General features: G+C 39.7%; 1 protein-coding gene across 1 annotated transcript in view; it reads left to right on the top strand.

The window, feature by feature from the left end:
- The first annotated feature begins 1,181 nt into the window (after positions 1 to 1,181).
- SYN2 (synapsin II) overlaps positions 1,182 to 17,446 on the top strand; it is a 191,001-nt gene continuing 174,736 nt past the window's right edge. Inside the window, exon 1 of the mRNA XM_037385295.1 lies at positions 1,182 to 1,770. Coding sequence (XP_037241192.1) covers positions 1,400 to 1,770 — 371 coding nt within the window. The 5' untranslated portion in view covers positions 1,182 to 1,399. The remainder of the gene's footprint in view (positions 1,771 to 17,446) is intronic.

Raw genomic sequence — 17,446 nt, forward strand, 5'->3', positions numbered from 1 at the left:
CCTGGATTATGGCTTGAACATTTCCCCCACCAGTGTGTCTACGGTAAGCATCTTCCAATGGTCATATTTTATTTAGATTTTTGTCATTATATAATACATGAATGTTTCCAAATTCATTAAAAATCCTACGCTGTACTACCTTTGAGCATGTAAGCTGTAGACTGTGGAAGTGTCAGCACTCAGGGAAGCTTTATCAAATCTTTAAAAGAAATTGCTTCACGAATTTGCTGTGTATAATCTCAGAGCACCTGTTACAGGCAGGATGGCCTGTAAAGATCAGTTGCAAAATGATTTGCCACTGGGTACATCCTGGATAAAGCTGCATGTAACACGATAACGGCTGAGTTACGTTACAAACCAACGTGCGTGCCCCAAAACTCAGGGGAATGAAGTAAAAGCCGTGGGCTTTCTGTAGGAGCAATTTAGAGAGATGACAAAGCACCCCTCGGTTTCCGTGGCGATGTAAAATTGCCCGATGATAGGCAGCACTCCACTTTCATTAAACTCTTGTGGGTTTTTTTTTCAAACCAGCAGCGGTGGCGTTGCGGGGGGGGTTATCAGTGGGAGGCCTCGCTACCAGCGCGGCGGCGGCGGGTGCCCGCGCCCCCTCAGCCGGCGGCGGGACGCGGTACAAGCCACGGCTGCAGCCGCTGCTGTGCCCCGCGGCTTGAGCCCGGCCCCTGCAGCGCTGCGCCGGGCTCCTGCTGCTGCTGCTGCTGCTGCTTCATCCCTGTCCCCGCCATGGCACGCCACCCGCGGCTGCGCTGCCGGGCACCCAGCCGCCACCCGCAGCCCGCCGGGCTGCTGCTCCCTGCCCCGCGTTACCTCTGTGAGAAATGACGGCATGACAGTATCTAGGCTACTACAGCCTAGCTCCTGCTTGTAACTGGCGCCCTTGGCCCCGCGGGTCCCCCTCACCGGTGAGAGGCGCCGTCCACCGCCGCCCCCCGCCTCCCGCCGCTGCACCGGCGGCTCTGCCCTGGCGCGGGCGGCGCGCGGCTGCGGGATTCCCGCCCACGGTGCAGCCAGCGCGGGCCCGGGTGCAGCCCGCAGCGTCCCCCCCGGGTGCAGCCGGCGCCGCCGCGGGGACTCGCGCTCGCTGTGGCGCGGGCCAGGAGCGAGGCCCCGCGCGCGCGGCTCCCCCGCCGCTCGCCCCAGCCCCGCCGCGCGCGCGCGCCTGCCACCTAGGGACGGGCGGGAGCGGCAGGCGCGCGCGAGCCGCCGCTGGCCGCGCTGCTGAGGTGAAGGCAGCGCCGCCCGCCCCGGCCGGCAGTGAGGCTGCGACCGAGCCCGCCTGCGGATCGCAGAGCCCGCCGCGGCGCCCGCCGCCCGCCCGCCCCGGTTCAGCGCCCTCCTCCCGCTCCTCGCCGAGAGCCTCGCCTTTCTCCCGCCCGGCCAGATGATGAACTTTCTGCGGCGCAGGCTCTCGGACAGCAGCTTCATCGCCAACCTGCCCAATGGCTACATGACCGACCTGCAGCGGCCGGAGCCGCAGCAGCCGCCGCCGCCGCCTCCCTCAGCCTCCTCGGCCCCTACCTCTGCCTCCCCGGCTGCGGAGCGCCGGCAGCCGCCGCAGTCGGCGGCCCCCCAGCAGCAGCAGCCGCCGCCGCAGCAGCAGTCGACGGGCAGCAGCTTCTTCAGCTCCCTCTCCAACGCCGTGAAGCAGACGGCGGCCTCGGCCGGGCTGGTGGATCCCTCCTCAGCCGTCTCCTCGGCCGCCGGCAGAAAGTTCAAGCTGCTCTTGGTCGTCGACGAGCCGCACACGGACTGGTAGGTGCCCCCGCGCCTCTGCATGCCCCTCTGCGCCCTCCTTCCCCGCCGCCCTTCCCCTCCCGCCCACTGCGGTCCCGCTCCCCGCGGCCCCGGCCCCGCTGGCGGCGGCTCTCCCTCCCCGGCAGACGCGGGCTCACCTGCGGGCGGCCGGGCGCGCCTCGGGCCCCGGGGTGAGGCTGCCCGGTGCGGGGGGCCAGGGAGGCGGCGGGGACCGCCGGGCAGTGCCTCCCGCCGCCCGGCCGCGCTCCGGCGGCACCCGCTGGGCTGAGGCGAAGCCTGGCGGACTGGAAGATGGAGCGAAACCAGCAGACCCTGGAGCCGCCTGACCCTGGTGCCGTTTTCCATCAAAGCACTAAATAAAACATATTCATCGCCCTGAAAAAGCATACCCCGAGTTCTCTAGCGAAATAAAGAACTCACGTATAGCTGCAGGTAGGATTTAGGTGTTTTAGGCACGGATTTCTGTTTTGAACTGCGTGTGGTTGTAGCGTTACGTGTGTTAATTCATATTTATGACCGGGCTTGTTTCCACGCAGATCCCGCTGCTTCTGTTGCAGCGTCTAAAATGCGTGTTTGGGTGAAGGTCCTTCAGGTTATTGAGGACCAGACCTCCGTTTTAGCTTAGCCCTGTGAATCTGGGCGGTTGGGTTAATTACTTTCACGGGTTTTGTTTGGGGTGGGTGTTTCCCTTCCACAAGCATAATAAATGTAGGATTTACAAAATGTAAAACTTGAACGGCAACTCACTTCTCCCTGTGCTTGGCTGCTACCAGTAGGAAAGGTTATAGCTTATTCAGACCTGTTTATCACATATGACTCTGGTGGATGCTGTATTTTAGAGGAAGGATGTATACTTATTTATACAACGTTCACTAACTTGTTTTCCTATAATGTGCGTTTACATGTCAAGCTGTGAATCCTTCTCATTCACTGTTGCTAATTACAGTGTATAAGGTCTTACCAGTGCCTTAAAATAATACAGAGTAAAATAAATATGTTTTTATAATACTGACATCATGCAGTAATGGATTGTGGGTTTGGATTTTATTGTCAGCTTCTCAAATTTATAGCCTTACTGTCTAGATGGATTTGTACAGTTCTATGATTTGATACAATTTGCTTCAAAATGGTACTTTAATAAAATACTTGAAACAAAATGTAAGCCTTTATCTGTAGCAAGTGTGTTATTAATGTTAAGATAACATCTGTATGTTTTTCAGTTTTTTTCTTCTGTGTCTTGTTTTATGGTGGGGTTTTTTGTTTGTTTGGTTAGGTTGTGTTTGTTTGTTTGTTTTTTTTTACAAAAAAGGTTGTTGTATCTGCTGGACTAAGACAGCCTCTGTACCTACGTCATGGAGATGCATCCATGGACACTGCTCACTGCCTTGCAGATACATCTATTTATTTAGTATTCTATGGGGCACAAATTTTTGCCTGGTAAATTAAATAAGTGTATATGTTCATAGAGTTTGTTTCTGGTAGATTTTTTTCTATACTGACTGAAGCCATTCTGTGTATTGCAAACATGGTATGTTTTCGTACTTGATAAATGCACCCAAAATTAAAATAATCTGTCGGCAATATCAAAGCTGTTAGAGCTCTGCGTGGTGAATGCCACCAACAGCATTCCAGGTAGGAGACTTGATGCAGTCACAGATACACACAAGGTTACTCATGCGTGCTTGCTTTTTCTTTTTTTTTCGCTTTTTTTTTTTTTCCCTCCTCTCCTTTCTTTCTCATAATATGTGACGTGGATATGTAGTAGCTCTAGAAGGAAGTTTGTTGTGGTACTGGCTCTTTCCCCTCCAAAAAGCTTATAATTCTGTAACTGAAGATTTTAAAATAAACTTTGAAAAATTATATATATATGGTTATTCTGCTAATACGTGTAGAAAAGTTTGTTCTATACCTTTGGAATTATGGATGTCCATATCGACCTGCATGAACTGCTATAATATTTGACTATTTGAGCTAAAATGGGATATGTATGATAATTTGAAAAAAAATACTGAAGGATTGGAACTTTAATAGATGAATTTTAATGGTCTGATGGCCACCACGCTAGCTACCCTGCCTGGTATGATGCATTGACGTACAGTTTTGCAAGATGAGGTATGTCGAGCTGCTGTCATGTGATACACTAAAACAAACCCTGTCAATGACAAGAGAAACAGTACTAAGTAAAGCTCTTAGGGCCTCCTAGGAAACAATTTCAGTTGATTTATGTTAATCCTGAGAGGACGATCATGTGCTGGGTGTTGTTTTCATAATGTTTTGAGCTGTATTGTGTTTGTCTTAAATTGAAAATGGATGTATTGCTTTTGGATTGCAGTTTCAATAGAAGTAAAGGAATTCCAGTCTGAATCATGCTGAAATCCTACTAATTTAGTATCCTCTTTTCAGCAAGGGCTGGAGGAAGCATTAAGTACCTTCTTCTGTCAGCAAGGGATATTGCCTCTTACCTCTAGCATCAGAAGGACATTTTGTTTCCAGTATATTTCATTTCAAGTAGAGGTTGACTTATACTTGAAGTCTGAGGTTTAGTAACCTGACATTATTGTTGTCACTAATGAAATTATATGGGATATTCTACGTACAAATAAATGCTCAGTCGTGGCTTGCATTTTTAAATGTTGATCTCAATGACCTCTTTTATCATTTTCTTGTCTTGAGAAGTTTGTCCTGGTACAAGTTTTGAAATTCTCCTGTTCTGTGTCACAGGATAGGGTGAAAATGGGAGAATTAACTTATATGTACTAATTAATGTATTTTTTCCATGTTATATTATTTGACTCCTTAAGGAAAGAGAGCACATGCAGTCATTGTGTCAAACCATCCTCCTTTCTCCAGTAGCACTCTCTATCAAAGATGTCTTACAGCTGTGAAAGACTATTCTTTTCCTACAGGTTCTTCGGACACTTGTAGCTACGTACATGAGAGAGACTTCTGAGGGCTTCTAATAAAGACAGGACTGCAAAATAAGCTGCTATCAGACTTTCTGTCGGCTAGTAGCTTTATAGGAGCCTCAGTGGCAAGTGAAGAGAAAAAAATGAAAACAGGATAAAGCTTGTAGTCAGCTGTCGGAGACAAATCCATAACAAGTAGTCTTCGATGGTTCTGGTTCTCATTGAATCTCTTGGAATCTCATGGAATCTCTGGTTCTCTTTTGGTCACTTTACATGATAACTGATCCTTCAGTCCAAAGATGAAAGCAAATAGCTGGTGATCATTTTCACCAATTATCTTTGAAACCTTCCCTTATTCTAGAATATTGCCACAAAAAAGGGGTGACTTGTAATTAAAACACTCCTTCAAATGAAACAGTACTATTAATTTATATAAAAGCATTGGAAAAGCTAATTTTATTTTTTGGCCTATCTTTTGTGCATTTTATTGTCATGTTCTTTTCATCTGCAGCTGCATACTGAACGGACATTTTTAGTACCTTCACTGATGTCTGCAGCCTTTTCTGAGTTAACACATCTTGTTGAGAACCTTACAAAGTGTTTGAAGATGTAGTGGAAAAGTGTGTGATTCACAGATGCTTCATGGATCTGTTGGGGAGGGGAGAGCTTCAAGAACAACTTGTTATGTTTAATAATGATTTTATATAATGGACTTCAGTGATTTTTATTTTAACATCTTTAGGAATCTTTGTTGATATCTTTACAAATGGAGGAAACTAAGAAGTAAAATAATTTGTTCAAGGTCTTCCAAGAGACAAGTGGCAGAGCTAAATTAAAACCTAGGCAGCTTGCTTAACCTTTTCTTTTAATTTTTTCCTAGCTACTGGTCTGCACTAATTGTCCATGTTTTTCAGCTAGATAAGTTTATTTAATTTCCTTAGGAAGTAACCATTTTGTTCTGTATACAAAAATGTACTGAACATTCAATGCTGAACAAGCAATTGATTAGAGTCCATACATCAGTGGCAAGGTGCCAAAACACTGTGCATATAGATTATTATCTCCATTAAAAGCTTAAGTGCAATATTTAGAAAGCTGTTTTGATATTGAAAACTAATTATTGCTTAGTCTGTCTTGTGCTTTAAAGCTTGAACATAAGTCTCGTTGGCAGTAGTGATGAAACTATAAAAAGAATCAAGTTGGAAAATTTTGTTCTTGTATTTTTATGCATGCGTCTTGCTATAAGTATCAGTACCTTCCCACCACCACCACCACCCCCCCCCCCCCCCCCGAGAATTATGTGTTTCTTGTAATGTTTACTGCAGTTAGTCATCTTGTGATAGGCCCAAAAGCTAATTTCCAAATGGCTGAGGCAAATGCTATATGAAGAGCAAACTTTCTGTTTTACAATTACTGAGTCATTTATGGGCAAACATTGCTCATCATAAATGTTTTTAATATGATCACTATTGTCATAGTGCAGAAAAATGTTGGTTTATAAACAAAAAATTACTGAAGTGAGCTGAATGGGTTTCTTGGGGTTTTTTTTGTGTTTACTAGAAGGTGGAAGAGAGTTTAAATTCAAAATAGTGTGTAGATGTTTTATGTAGGGGTAACTACCAAACAGCTTGCATACTGCAATGAAAATTTGTTCCAGTTTTTCTGTTTGGTAGGGATGGTTCAATTGTGAGTAACTAATTAGTATTTCCTAACTGCAGTTGAACTAGAAATTCTGATTTATCTTACTTGATTTAGTTGGTTTAGTAACTGCAGTTTTTATTGCATTCAGTATAAGCCTTTGGCAAATTTTCTGATTTTAGAAAGTGTAATTTAGGAATGCATAAATGAGGGCAACTGCTTTGCCAGAGTTCTTGCAGGACAGTGTTCTTGCCAGCCTCCTGGCATTGCAAAGCGTGCTGCTACTAGTATTAGCTATAAAGCCAGGGCCTGAGCAAACGTGGAACTAGTAGTGATTGCACAGAGGGAGGGGGATTGAAAGGATCCTCAGCACTCATTTAGGGGCTGGAAGTGAGAGGTTTTTGAAGGCAAGTCAAGGCAGGGGACAGCAGTGTTGCAGAGGTAGGAGACTGATTTTCAGAAAGGTCTAAGCTCTGAATACCCGACCAAATGGCCAAATGTAGATACATGCCTTCGTGCAGTGAGTGTAAGAAAAAGGTAATCTTCTCAATGTATGTATTTGTATAGGAAGAAAAGACATGTAAGTTTTATTAATTTTAAATGCTTATTAAGAACTGCTGTGCCTTTTGCAACAAGAAACTCGTAACATTAAAAGGCAAGTAAATTTGTGTTTGGTATAACACGCCAATCTTTCAAGGAGGCAAGAGGTTCAGTGAAACCCATGAAACTGAGCAAGAGTGATAAAGATTTAACTTTGGTTTCTCTCCAATTTTTGCTTCATATGTAAACATTGCATTTAAAAGTTATATTTATGAGAAGTTGCACTTGAATCTTAAAAAAATTGGCTATGTTGCACTCTAATTCTAGTTATGGCCTTTAGACTGAGTTCCTAGTACCCCAAAAAGCTGGCAACCAGGTTTTACATGAAGACAGTATGTGCTTAGACAGCTTCTTACAACCAGGTAATTGGATCAGTGCTACTTCCGAGAAGGTGCTACAGTTTTCAACTCTGCATTAAGGGTTTTCGTTTTTTGCAATCAAAATAGCAACATAATTGAAGGAGAGATTCAGGCATAAGCAGGGGCTGCCATGAGCACAAGGGACACAACTCTCTAGTCACTGGGAGGATACGCTTGGGCACACAGATGAAACAAAGTGAGTTTCTGCAAAGCAAGGTGAAGTTTATTTTGAACCCGTCTCCTGATCAAGCGTGAGCAACTGGATGTGTATTTCTGAAGGGCTGGAAGTATAGCTTATTGAGCCATGTTACTTGTTTGTCCATTTTTTTACATATTAAGTCCACGCTGGGCAAGGACTTGAGCACAAGGATGTGCAGTTGAGCTAACTGAGGGATGTGGTGTAATGTGTTAACAAATCCAAATTTGTAGCATACAGCAATCTCATGCAAGTTGTATGTTGTGTCTGTTCTCTGAAATGGCCAGCTGATACGGTTTGGCACCAGACAATGTGAGTGCTGGTATTTGAAGGTGAACTAAGAAAAAAATGCAGATTTTTTTTCCAGTTCTGTTCTGTGTAATACTTGGCTGCATTAGTATAGATAGCAAAACACAGTACATGATAGAGATTACTTTTTTGTCTAGGTTAAGAAAAAAAAAAAAAGAAAAAAGCTTATAGTGGAAAACTCCTTGTCCTCCATACTCTGTGTATTGCTCTATCTAAACGAGCTGTTACATGTGCTAGTGTTATTTTAGGCAACTTTATGTATATGAGATGTTGACTACAAATTTGGACAGAGTGTATCGGGTGTCATCCCCTGTCCCATCCCTCTCCCCTACGCTCAGAATTAGTGTGATTTACTTTTTTTCCTTTATCTCTGAAGACACCACAGAAACTTCTCTGAAGTTTAATGAAACCTTTAGTAACATGTTCAGTTGAGTAGGTGATATTAAAATATGTTTGCCAATGTTTTCTTCTAGTTTGCATTAATAGAAAGGAAAGGGGAAAACTGGCAAGGAAATAAAGGATTTTAAGTAGGTATATTTCAAAGTAACAAGACTGAAGTGAGAGAGAAAAGGAATAATAAATTGCTTTGTAGACCTTAGACTCAAGTAATATAAGAAATTCTACTTACAATCTATTCAGAATTTGATAATGATTTGCCAGTAGCAAAATGTTGAAATAGGAACAGTATGAAATAAAAGGTTATTAAAGACTGTATTATTAGACTTCTGATTGTCTTGACAAAGTGTCCAGAGGACTTACTGTATTTTGAGCTGTCTGTTTAAAAGGGATGTGATTTGCCATTCTGTAAACATTATAGGACGCTGCAAGACTGTACACATTTTTCTGAAACCATGTTTTTTTCAAAGATTGGTGCTAAATGTTCTCATAGTATCAATATATACTTAAAGTAGTGACTTCACTGTATGCGTTTTCAGTACCCAGTTCTTCATAGTACCATGTGATAGTCATCCACAGAAGTATTCGTATGCAATATCAGATGATTTTATCACCTTTAGCTCTTCAGCCAGCGTACCCATCGTGAATGCTCTGAACTACAGAAGTCTGTTTTCAGTATAACTGAAACACAGACTGATGATTTGGATTTTTATACATTTGTAGATAAGACGAACTGAAGTCTGCATGAAAAACATGGCAATACTTTAGTGAAAATATGTGTTAAGAGTATAAACTTGTGTCTGGAGAATAATAAACACAAGAAGTCAGATTTGGATATAGAACCTCTGTGGAAGGATTCTAGACCTGGTTGGATGAACCACCAGGAAAGGGTAATTAGAAGTAGGTGGAAAAGTTGCAAAGAATGGAAAAGAGTAAATTGGCAAAGGAAAGCTATGTTGTAGGTGACACAAAGTGAAGCAATAAATGACAAAGTAAGTGTTACCTGGAATAATGCTAGTGCCTCCAAAGATGAGGCTGCTTGCCTTGTGGAGTGGAGGAAAAAAAAAAAAAAGTGTAATGAGATGATAAGACTTACAGATGCCATGGGTGGGAGGACAGCACCATACCTTGGTTTAGAATGCAAAATGTTTGCTTGATTGCACTGCTGCTTTTGCTAATTAAACAGCTTTATCTGCACTGAGTCAAACTTGACTTCTCAGAGGAAAGCTAGTGTGCTTTTAGCCAGCCAGCTGGAGGAGAGTAATGATGAGTATTCATGGTAACATGAAGCACAGACTAGCTTAAGCTTTTGTGAAAAGTGTAAAGACTGTCCATTTTACAATGCCCGCTTTCACCCCAAGTGTGTCCCTTAGTTGGCTGAAACAGAAATATTAATGCACTCACGTTAACAAATTCACTGATTCCTAATAAAAAGTCGGTGACTAAGGTCAAATCCTTGTTTACATATTTACAGGCAAAAGTGGTGGAAATGTTTAATTCTGAAGGCACTGAACCTTAAATCTAAAGAGGCAGTTTCTGGGTTTCCTACAGACTTGTGGTGTGTAAAGCAGAACAGGGTTGGCTCTCGGCTGTAGCTAAGGCTGGGTGGTTTTTGCTTAAGCTGTGTCAGGCGATAAGTGTGGGATGTCTGGGGCTCGAGCTGTGATTGTGGCTGCCTGTCAGCAAGCAAGCCAGTGGGGCAGCATAGCTGATGAGGGCTGCCGGAGTATACCTGCTTACTCTGCTCCCTTTTGCATTGCAAGTGTTGGTGGGATTCATTTAGCTAGTGGATTGGTTAGGTAGATACTGCTGAAGAACCGTTACATTTTTTCTGCAAGCTGCAGTATCTTCCTGTGTATCTGTGACCGAAGTAGGTAAAGACACATGGGATGTCACCATGTTGTTTAAGTGCAGCTGGGAAGGAGTGTGAACAGTGTTCTCTTAACTTTCACCTCTGAACACCTGGGTTTGCTTGGTTACAGCCTATTTTTTGTGACTTACTGTGACCTCTTCATATGAGAGGTGGGGGCAGGGGAATACAGGTTCTGTCCTCCCTCTGTGGAAACAGGGACTCTGTCCCAGCTTGTGCAGATAGAGGCATAAACGTACTTTCCCTATTTCATTAAAAAAAAACCTCCAACCCAACCAACCCACCAACCAAAACCCAAAAAAACCCCCTCAAAACCGACTGTGGGAGGCTTGGTGTCTAATAAAGTGTGATCAACTCTTTTTTGCTGCCACCCCCAAATCTAGCAGATGGGGAGAGCAAAGCCATCACATGCCAGCATCAGCCACTCAGGGGCTAGGAGTTGTTGCAAAAGGCAGATTTTGTCCAACTATGAAATGCATCGTCTTTTCGCTTTTTGCCATGAGTGTTCCATGTTTGGCCTTCCTTGATTTACCGTTTGATCTCTGTAGTGTTATATCCCAATTGGATATTGGTGTTTATAATGCAACATATACACTGAATCATGGGAGGAATTATTAAAAAAATATTTTAAAATACATGCATTTCTTTGACTTTTTTCAGGTGATTTATATAATGTAAAAATATTATCAGAGCCTCAGATAAAATAATTTAAATGTCTTAATTCTGTTCTAAGGCACCTGCACAAAATTATTTGATATAAACTAATATTTTTTCAATGTAATGAATTGTTCCTATTTAAAGGATTTATAGCTTTATAGATTTATTTATAGATTATACCAAATTTAAAACATTTTAATAAAAAATTTACAGAGTAATAGACTAAACAAAAATTATATGACTGTTAAGACACAAAATTTCTATAATTTCCTGTCCGAAGAACCATTTATTTAACATCTTGCCTTTACAGAAATTAACTGAGTGAATAAGCATTAAGGGATCTCACAATGAATAGATAAAAATCTAGATTTTTTTTCTCTAAAGATATAACAGATTTCCTCATGAATACTTAAAACTGTTATAGGAAGTTGTTTCCACTGCTCAAAATGAAGAAAAATCATAAACTCAGTAAGAAATGTAGTAACAAAATAATGTGCAATGCATTTTTAAAAGGTGAATTTACACCTTGTAACCAGCATCAGCAAAGGATGCAGTGAAGGCTGACAGGAGTCTAGGTTTTATTTCATTAGCCTTGGCAGTATTATGTCCTCTGGAGTCAATTTGTGCTTCGGTTTCAGAGTTGGGCACTCTGGCAGGCTACTGGTACTTTTTTTTTTTTATTGCAGTAGTAAACTTTCAGCATCTGTATTTCTGATTTAAACTAATTTGCCTCATCTGGTATGCAGTTTGTGTTTCTTTGTTAAGTAGGCATTGGAATAGGGGAGCATGCTTTGATGTAATTTCAAACTGAATATGACCAGTCATAAAACAAAGTATCAGCAACTTGTGCTGCGTATTGGAATGCTCCTGCAGGTAATTACTTTGGTGTTTGTTGAGAAGGTGAGTGTGCTAGTAATGAAACCCAAGTTATATTTGTGTGTGGATGTGTCCCTGTCTTCAGGAGTCAAAAAGATCTACATTCCAGTAGAATGAGGTATTTTGAGTAGGTATTTCAGAACTAAGTGCAAGTTTATATATTCTTTCCACATATATCTGAAAATAAAGTGGTTCTTTTGTGCAAGAAGTGCCTTTATCTCTTCATTTTGATCTTGCAAATCTAATACTGTTTATTAAACATTGGTTTTTTTGCTGAATTGCCTGGTTTGTAGGGGCTGAAATCTGCTAAGCTACGCTGATCAGTTTCCATTGATCATTGTGCCATATGCCAAGATCCTCTATTGTAATATTACTGACTTCTTGAAGGAGAAATCAGGGGTAAGTGTATGAAGAAAGTATGTGGGGGATAAAAACAAGCCTGGACAAAAAACACCATAGAACTTAAAATGTCTCTGTAGTTTTATGATTTAAAATTAGTTCCAAAAGAGAAAAAATTGATTCTGATTCCTAGCTTAAAAACCAAGGTAACGACATGACCTTCTTGTTGTATTTGTATACATATCTCTCTGCCTAACTTCAGTTTTGTTCTGTTTAACTGTGTTTATTGTTTATTACTACTTGACTTCTTACAAATAAAACCTGATTATAATTCTACTGAAACAATACAGATTTAGTAGATTAAATGCCAATGTGAGATCAGTCACAGTCTCTTAAGTCTCACGTTTTGTTTAAAGAAAGTAGAATATTCCAAAGAGGAGGATTTGGCATTATTTCACTACCTCTTCACTTGCTTCAATGATTTATTTGGCTTGAAGGGCACTTCCAATGGTTCATCATTAGGAAAACTTTAAAAAAAATTCCAAGGTTTCATTCCTCTGTAGGACCAAAAAAATGATTAATATTAGAGAAGCCAGAATCTCAGTTTGGGGATTCTGGAAGGGTAATAAAAACATTTTGTCATAAAACACTCTGATTCCACTGGGTGGTGATATGATTACATAATGTGCTGTGTCTACAGAATTTGTTTCACTTAGTAGTTGTCTTGGCCATCTACTGTTCGAGGTAAATAAGAATCACAGGAATATTTTTAATTAGGAAAATAATACTTCTTTTGAATCCTTTGTCTTCGAAGCAATAAACAAAATTAATTCTCCTGAGTCTTATATAACTGTTGCATACAATATAATTAATAAATTACAATAGTGTTTATAGTAGCACTTTATTATTTTATTCTAAAATTTTTATTTAAAGTATTTGTGATGAGACTTAAATAAGCACGCATTACAATTAACAACAAAAAGTTGCTTTAGTAGTAGTGTGCTAGGATTATGAAGTGTGTATTTGTGTGTATGTGTGCATACATATATATCTGTACATATATATTATTTTAATAAAATTTGGAGGAATTTTCACTGGTGGACATTATGCGGATAAATAATACTTCTGGGTTGTAGATTTCTTACTCTGGTGCTATGGGTTGCACTGAAATAAAAGGCAGCTTTTTCTTTGTGCCACTGGGTAGCCACTCAGCTATTCTGAAGATGCATTACATGGAGAATCTCTTGTATGGGTTGTCAGGACAGAAAGCATGGGATTTAGAGATTCAGTATTTTGTGTGAGGTTATACTATACCTAAATTCTTTTAGTTAGACCCATATTCTAAAATTTTTGTGCTGATTCATTTTCTTACTAAGGCAGAGATGTCTGGTACGACCTAGCAGCAATTCACATACAAGAGGTTAAGTTTAATTTCTTGGCAGTAGTATACTTTAGGGGAGTCAGACAGACACTGATATAATTACTTTGTGTTAGGGTTTACATTACTTCTATTAAATAACTTCCACCGGATCGGTCTTTGTTCTTGAAATGTGTGGGTAGAAGAGGACTGCAGGTCTGTTCAGGTTGGTGAGGATCTTAGTCCGTTTCAATTTAAGTTTGCAGTGGTGGTCTAGGCTTTTGTTTTCTAGAAGTCCTTTCCAAAAGTTAGGGCAGGTGATGAGTTTGGAGGGGTTTGTTTTTGGTGTGGGTTTTTGGGTTTTTTGTTGTTTGTTTGTTTCCTGAATGGTGTTGACCCGTTGTCACTATACATTTGAGATCCCGGATCCTTGGCTGTTAGGTGGTGTATTGACATACCAGCCCTAGGTAGCCTTCAGAGTAAATTGCTACTTCAGAGTACAATGCAGTGTTAAGGTGTGATTGCTTTTGCAGGCAGTTGTCAAGTCCTTTGGTGATAGTATCAGTGTATTTCAAGAACAGTACTCTGGAAAGGTTTTGATGTGGAATAAACACACCGGCTGCTGTTACTCTGAATTCAGGCTTGTGTGTGATTTTTACATTGTAACAACATAATTAAATCTGTATTTTCTGGTTTGCTATGCTTGAGGTAGCTTGTTGTTTGGCTTAGGTAGAGCTTTTTCCGGAGCATTTGTTAGTCATTTCGTATTTGGGTGATTTAGAACAATGCATTTATGGTGCTTCTATGGAAAAGAATTATAGTACTGGTTTCAGCTTTTGTAAAAAAAGTATGATGAACTGATATCTGTCTGTCAAGATGTTATGAAGACTTTGTATAATTGCCTAACAAACACTAATGTAAGATTGAAAGCACATGCTACTTCATTTAAATGCTCATTTCCAGTTTGTGAATTTTCAAATGAGTGTTTGAAAGGAAGCAAACCTACATAATATTGAGAAAACATTTATTTTTTGGGAGTCAAACAAATAATTCTACAAGATTGTGCATAACTTTTCAAATATCTTAGAAGGGTTGTTTGTACCTAGAGCTCTTAGCTAATGCAGTGTTCTTTATAAATGTTAAATATTTTTTAAAAACTGCTTTTACTGGCCTTTTTTCAATTAGTTGATGAAGAATTCAAAGAATTTCAACCTCAGTGTAATTGTCAGTGCTAGGATTCTCACTCAGAATAGCAGAGATACACTTCTAACATTGTATCTTACATCATCGGCAAGATCCAATTGTAACCACAAGATTATTGTTTAGATAATACTCTGTGTATTTATGTCCATGCATATGAAGTTATACCATGATAGATGAGTGATCTTATTGCTGATTGTGCTAAGTGTAGAGCTGCATCTCAGGAAGGGACACTGACACCTTCTTTGGCGGTCTCTAGATGATGAATAGAGGATCACTAATTCAACCACAGTCGTATGGAAGATCTCTGCACTGGATTATTTGCTTGCAGGTTTCTCATAGCACTTTGGCAAGTACTGAACTGCAGAAAAAGAGAAAAATAAAGAATAGTAAAGTTTCCGTATATGTTTTTTTCTTACTATCAGAACAAGTAACATCAGCTTTTCATGCTGGGTCATTGAAAAGAGTAATCTTTTAAAATCTGTAGCTTGGACAGATAGTGAGCTAGATATTGTTATAATCCTATTACCATAACTAGTAGTTTTAGCATATATGATAAGTTATTTAAAACAAATTAATAGAAGCCAAAAGGGAAATCTGAGGAAGCAAAAGATATTTTAAAAAAGTTACTGTGCTTACCATATGCTGAAATGTGTACACTCTGGAATTTTTGATTTACTTATAATATTCTTCAAAACTTTCTGTGTTGGCAAAGTATTTCAAAAATAGAAAGTACTTCCGTATTTCTTAAATTAGTCTTAATTTTAGAGTTTTTTTAATGGATGATTTAGAATTTCTTTAAACCTAGACACCCTAGTCCTCAACATGAGAAGAGAATATTTCATTTAGGTGGAAAATAGGATTCGGTGCAATATAAAATCAAAGTAAATTATGTTAATCGACAAAAATACCATGTTATAATGCATGGTTGATCAAAGTCAACATCTCTGCTGTATCTGTGTTTGAGTAGTGTATTCTAACTGATAATCTAGTTAGCATACAAAATGAATTTCATTTATAATGGGAGAGGGATTAATGTGCATGGTGTGAAGTACATATGCACATCTCTTTCTGCAGTAAACCAAGGGTATTTTCCTGAAGAGCTGTCCAAAGCATAAAACTGTTTCTGCATAATGCGCACAAATTCTTCTTGTTCTGATGTTTCTGAAACATTGCCTGAAAACTCAGGGTAAAAATCTGTGACTGTAAGGCTAATAGCAGCTCTTTAAGTATGTAAATGGAAAAATAATTTGATTAGAACAATTGATCAATAGTTAAAATTATAAATATGCAATCATCTTTAATACACATTCATTAAAAAAATATTTTTTTAGGTGCCACGATGCCAGGACCTGCCTGTGTAGGTCCTTTTATTTTATTCAAAGGGAATAGCTTTTTTACTGTTCAAACTCAAATTAAACTGAGATAGTGATGCTCAATTCTATCTTTTACAAGTCTACTTTTGTCAGCTATCTCCACTAACATTGCTAAATGCATTTGAGGGTTAATGTGCAGTCAGTTAACTATGTAAAAAAACCAACAAACTTCACTTTATAAAAGTTGAAATTGTTATTTCATAAGAATACATCAGAACTTGCTTTTCCTCTGAATCAAGCATTACTGAAATGTTTGGAAATGATGAAAAGGAAAAATCAACTAGCTGTTTTTTCATGTCATTTGTCTTTTTTTATTAACCACTTCTGATCTGATCCTTATGTTGAAACCCAAACTGAACATTTAGCAAGAAATTACTATGGAGGTTTGCAAGTGGCAATGAAAGAGGTAAAACAGTAATTGGGTATGTACTGTCACAAATACTCTATTTGTTTACTCCTGTTATTTTTCCACATGAGCAGTTAAGTGTCTGCATGTGCTAGCAGTGATGTTTTGGAGCAAGAGGGTAGTGTTACTAGTCATGAAGTTTTTACTAGTTCGTACTTTTTAAAAGAAACTATTTCAAACCACTTTGTAGGAATTAATAGATTTTTTTCTGAAAATTTTATTCCTGACTTTAATTTGTCATCTTTTATTTCAAATAGGAAAAATCTATGACATGCTGTTTATAGATTTCAAGCTTAAGCTATAAAGTAAGGTAAATGCCTCCCCCCCCCAAAAAAAAAGAGTGTAAAGCTTTTTCAAGCAAATAAAAATATTTACTATACAAAATTTTACAAGAAGTTAGTGGAGTGTTGTTGCAATTTCAGCATAGCTCTGTGGCTGGAGAGAGTGGCATTCAGGTGATCATTCTGATAATTCCTGCAAGCCATTAGCAATCAATTTTGTGTCTGTGACCTTTTAAAACAATGCACATAAAGGTGTGAAAGTCAGAGTCCATTGCAAAGTTTTCAGTTAGAAATTATTTTCCTACTCACCTCCCTTTTTTTTTTTCAAGACTCCTCGTATGGAAAAAGTTGGAAGTTAATGGCAAATTAAGTGTAGACTTTTGCATCAATAGTTCATCACAGAATGAAGAATGACATAATTGTTAGTGTACATGTAAATGATTGCCAGCACATAAAATACTTGGCATTATTCAAACACATTTTCTCAAAAGTAACTTTATGACTTCTAAGTAAAGTATACATGTAGCTAGGCGGGTTATAAAAAAAAAATTCAGCTCCCCTCTCCAGTATTTTCATGGGATAATATGTTTGATTTGCACTTTTTTTTACTTTGAGAAGTTGTACATCTTTGTAGCAACAGCACTTGTTTGGAAACAATACATACCTCAAACGAGAACTGCAATTACTTACTTACCATCGATAGATCACTTTACTGGAATTTCTTTCTATTGGAATCATGGGGATTATATTTTCTTATTTCTGTAGTTTGCTAATAGCCTATTATGAATCGACTGTAAATACAATGACGGTTAGACCACCAACACAAGACAGTGGCAATGGAGCAGTCTGTCTGAATGGCTGTAAGCTGTTTCCTCTGCACACTCTACTTTCCTCAATTGTTATGACA

This window comes from Falco rusticolus, chromosome 4 (assembly GCF_015220075.1).
Source record: "Falco rusticolus isolate bFalRus1 chromosome 4, bFalRus1.pri, whole genome shotgun sequence".
NCBI classification, from domain to species: domain Eukaryota; kingdom Metazoa; phylum Chordata; class Aves; order Falconiformes; family Falconidae; genus Falco; species Falco rusticolus.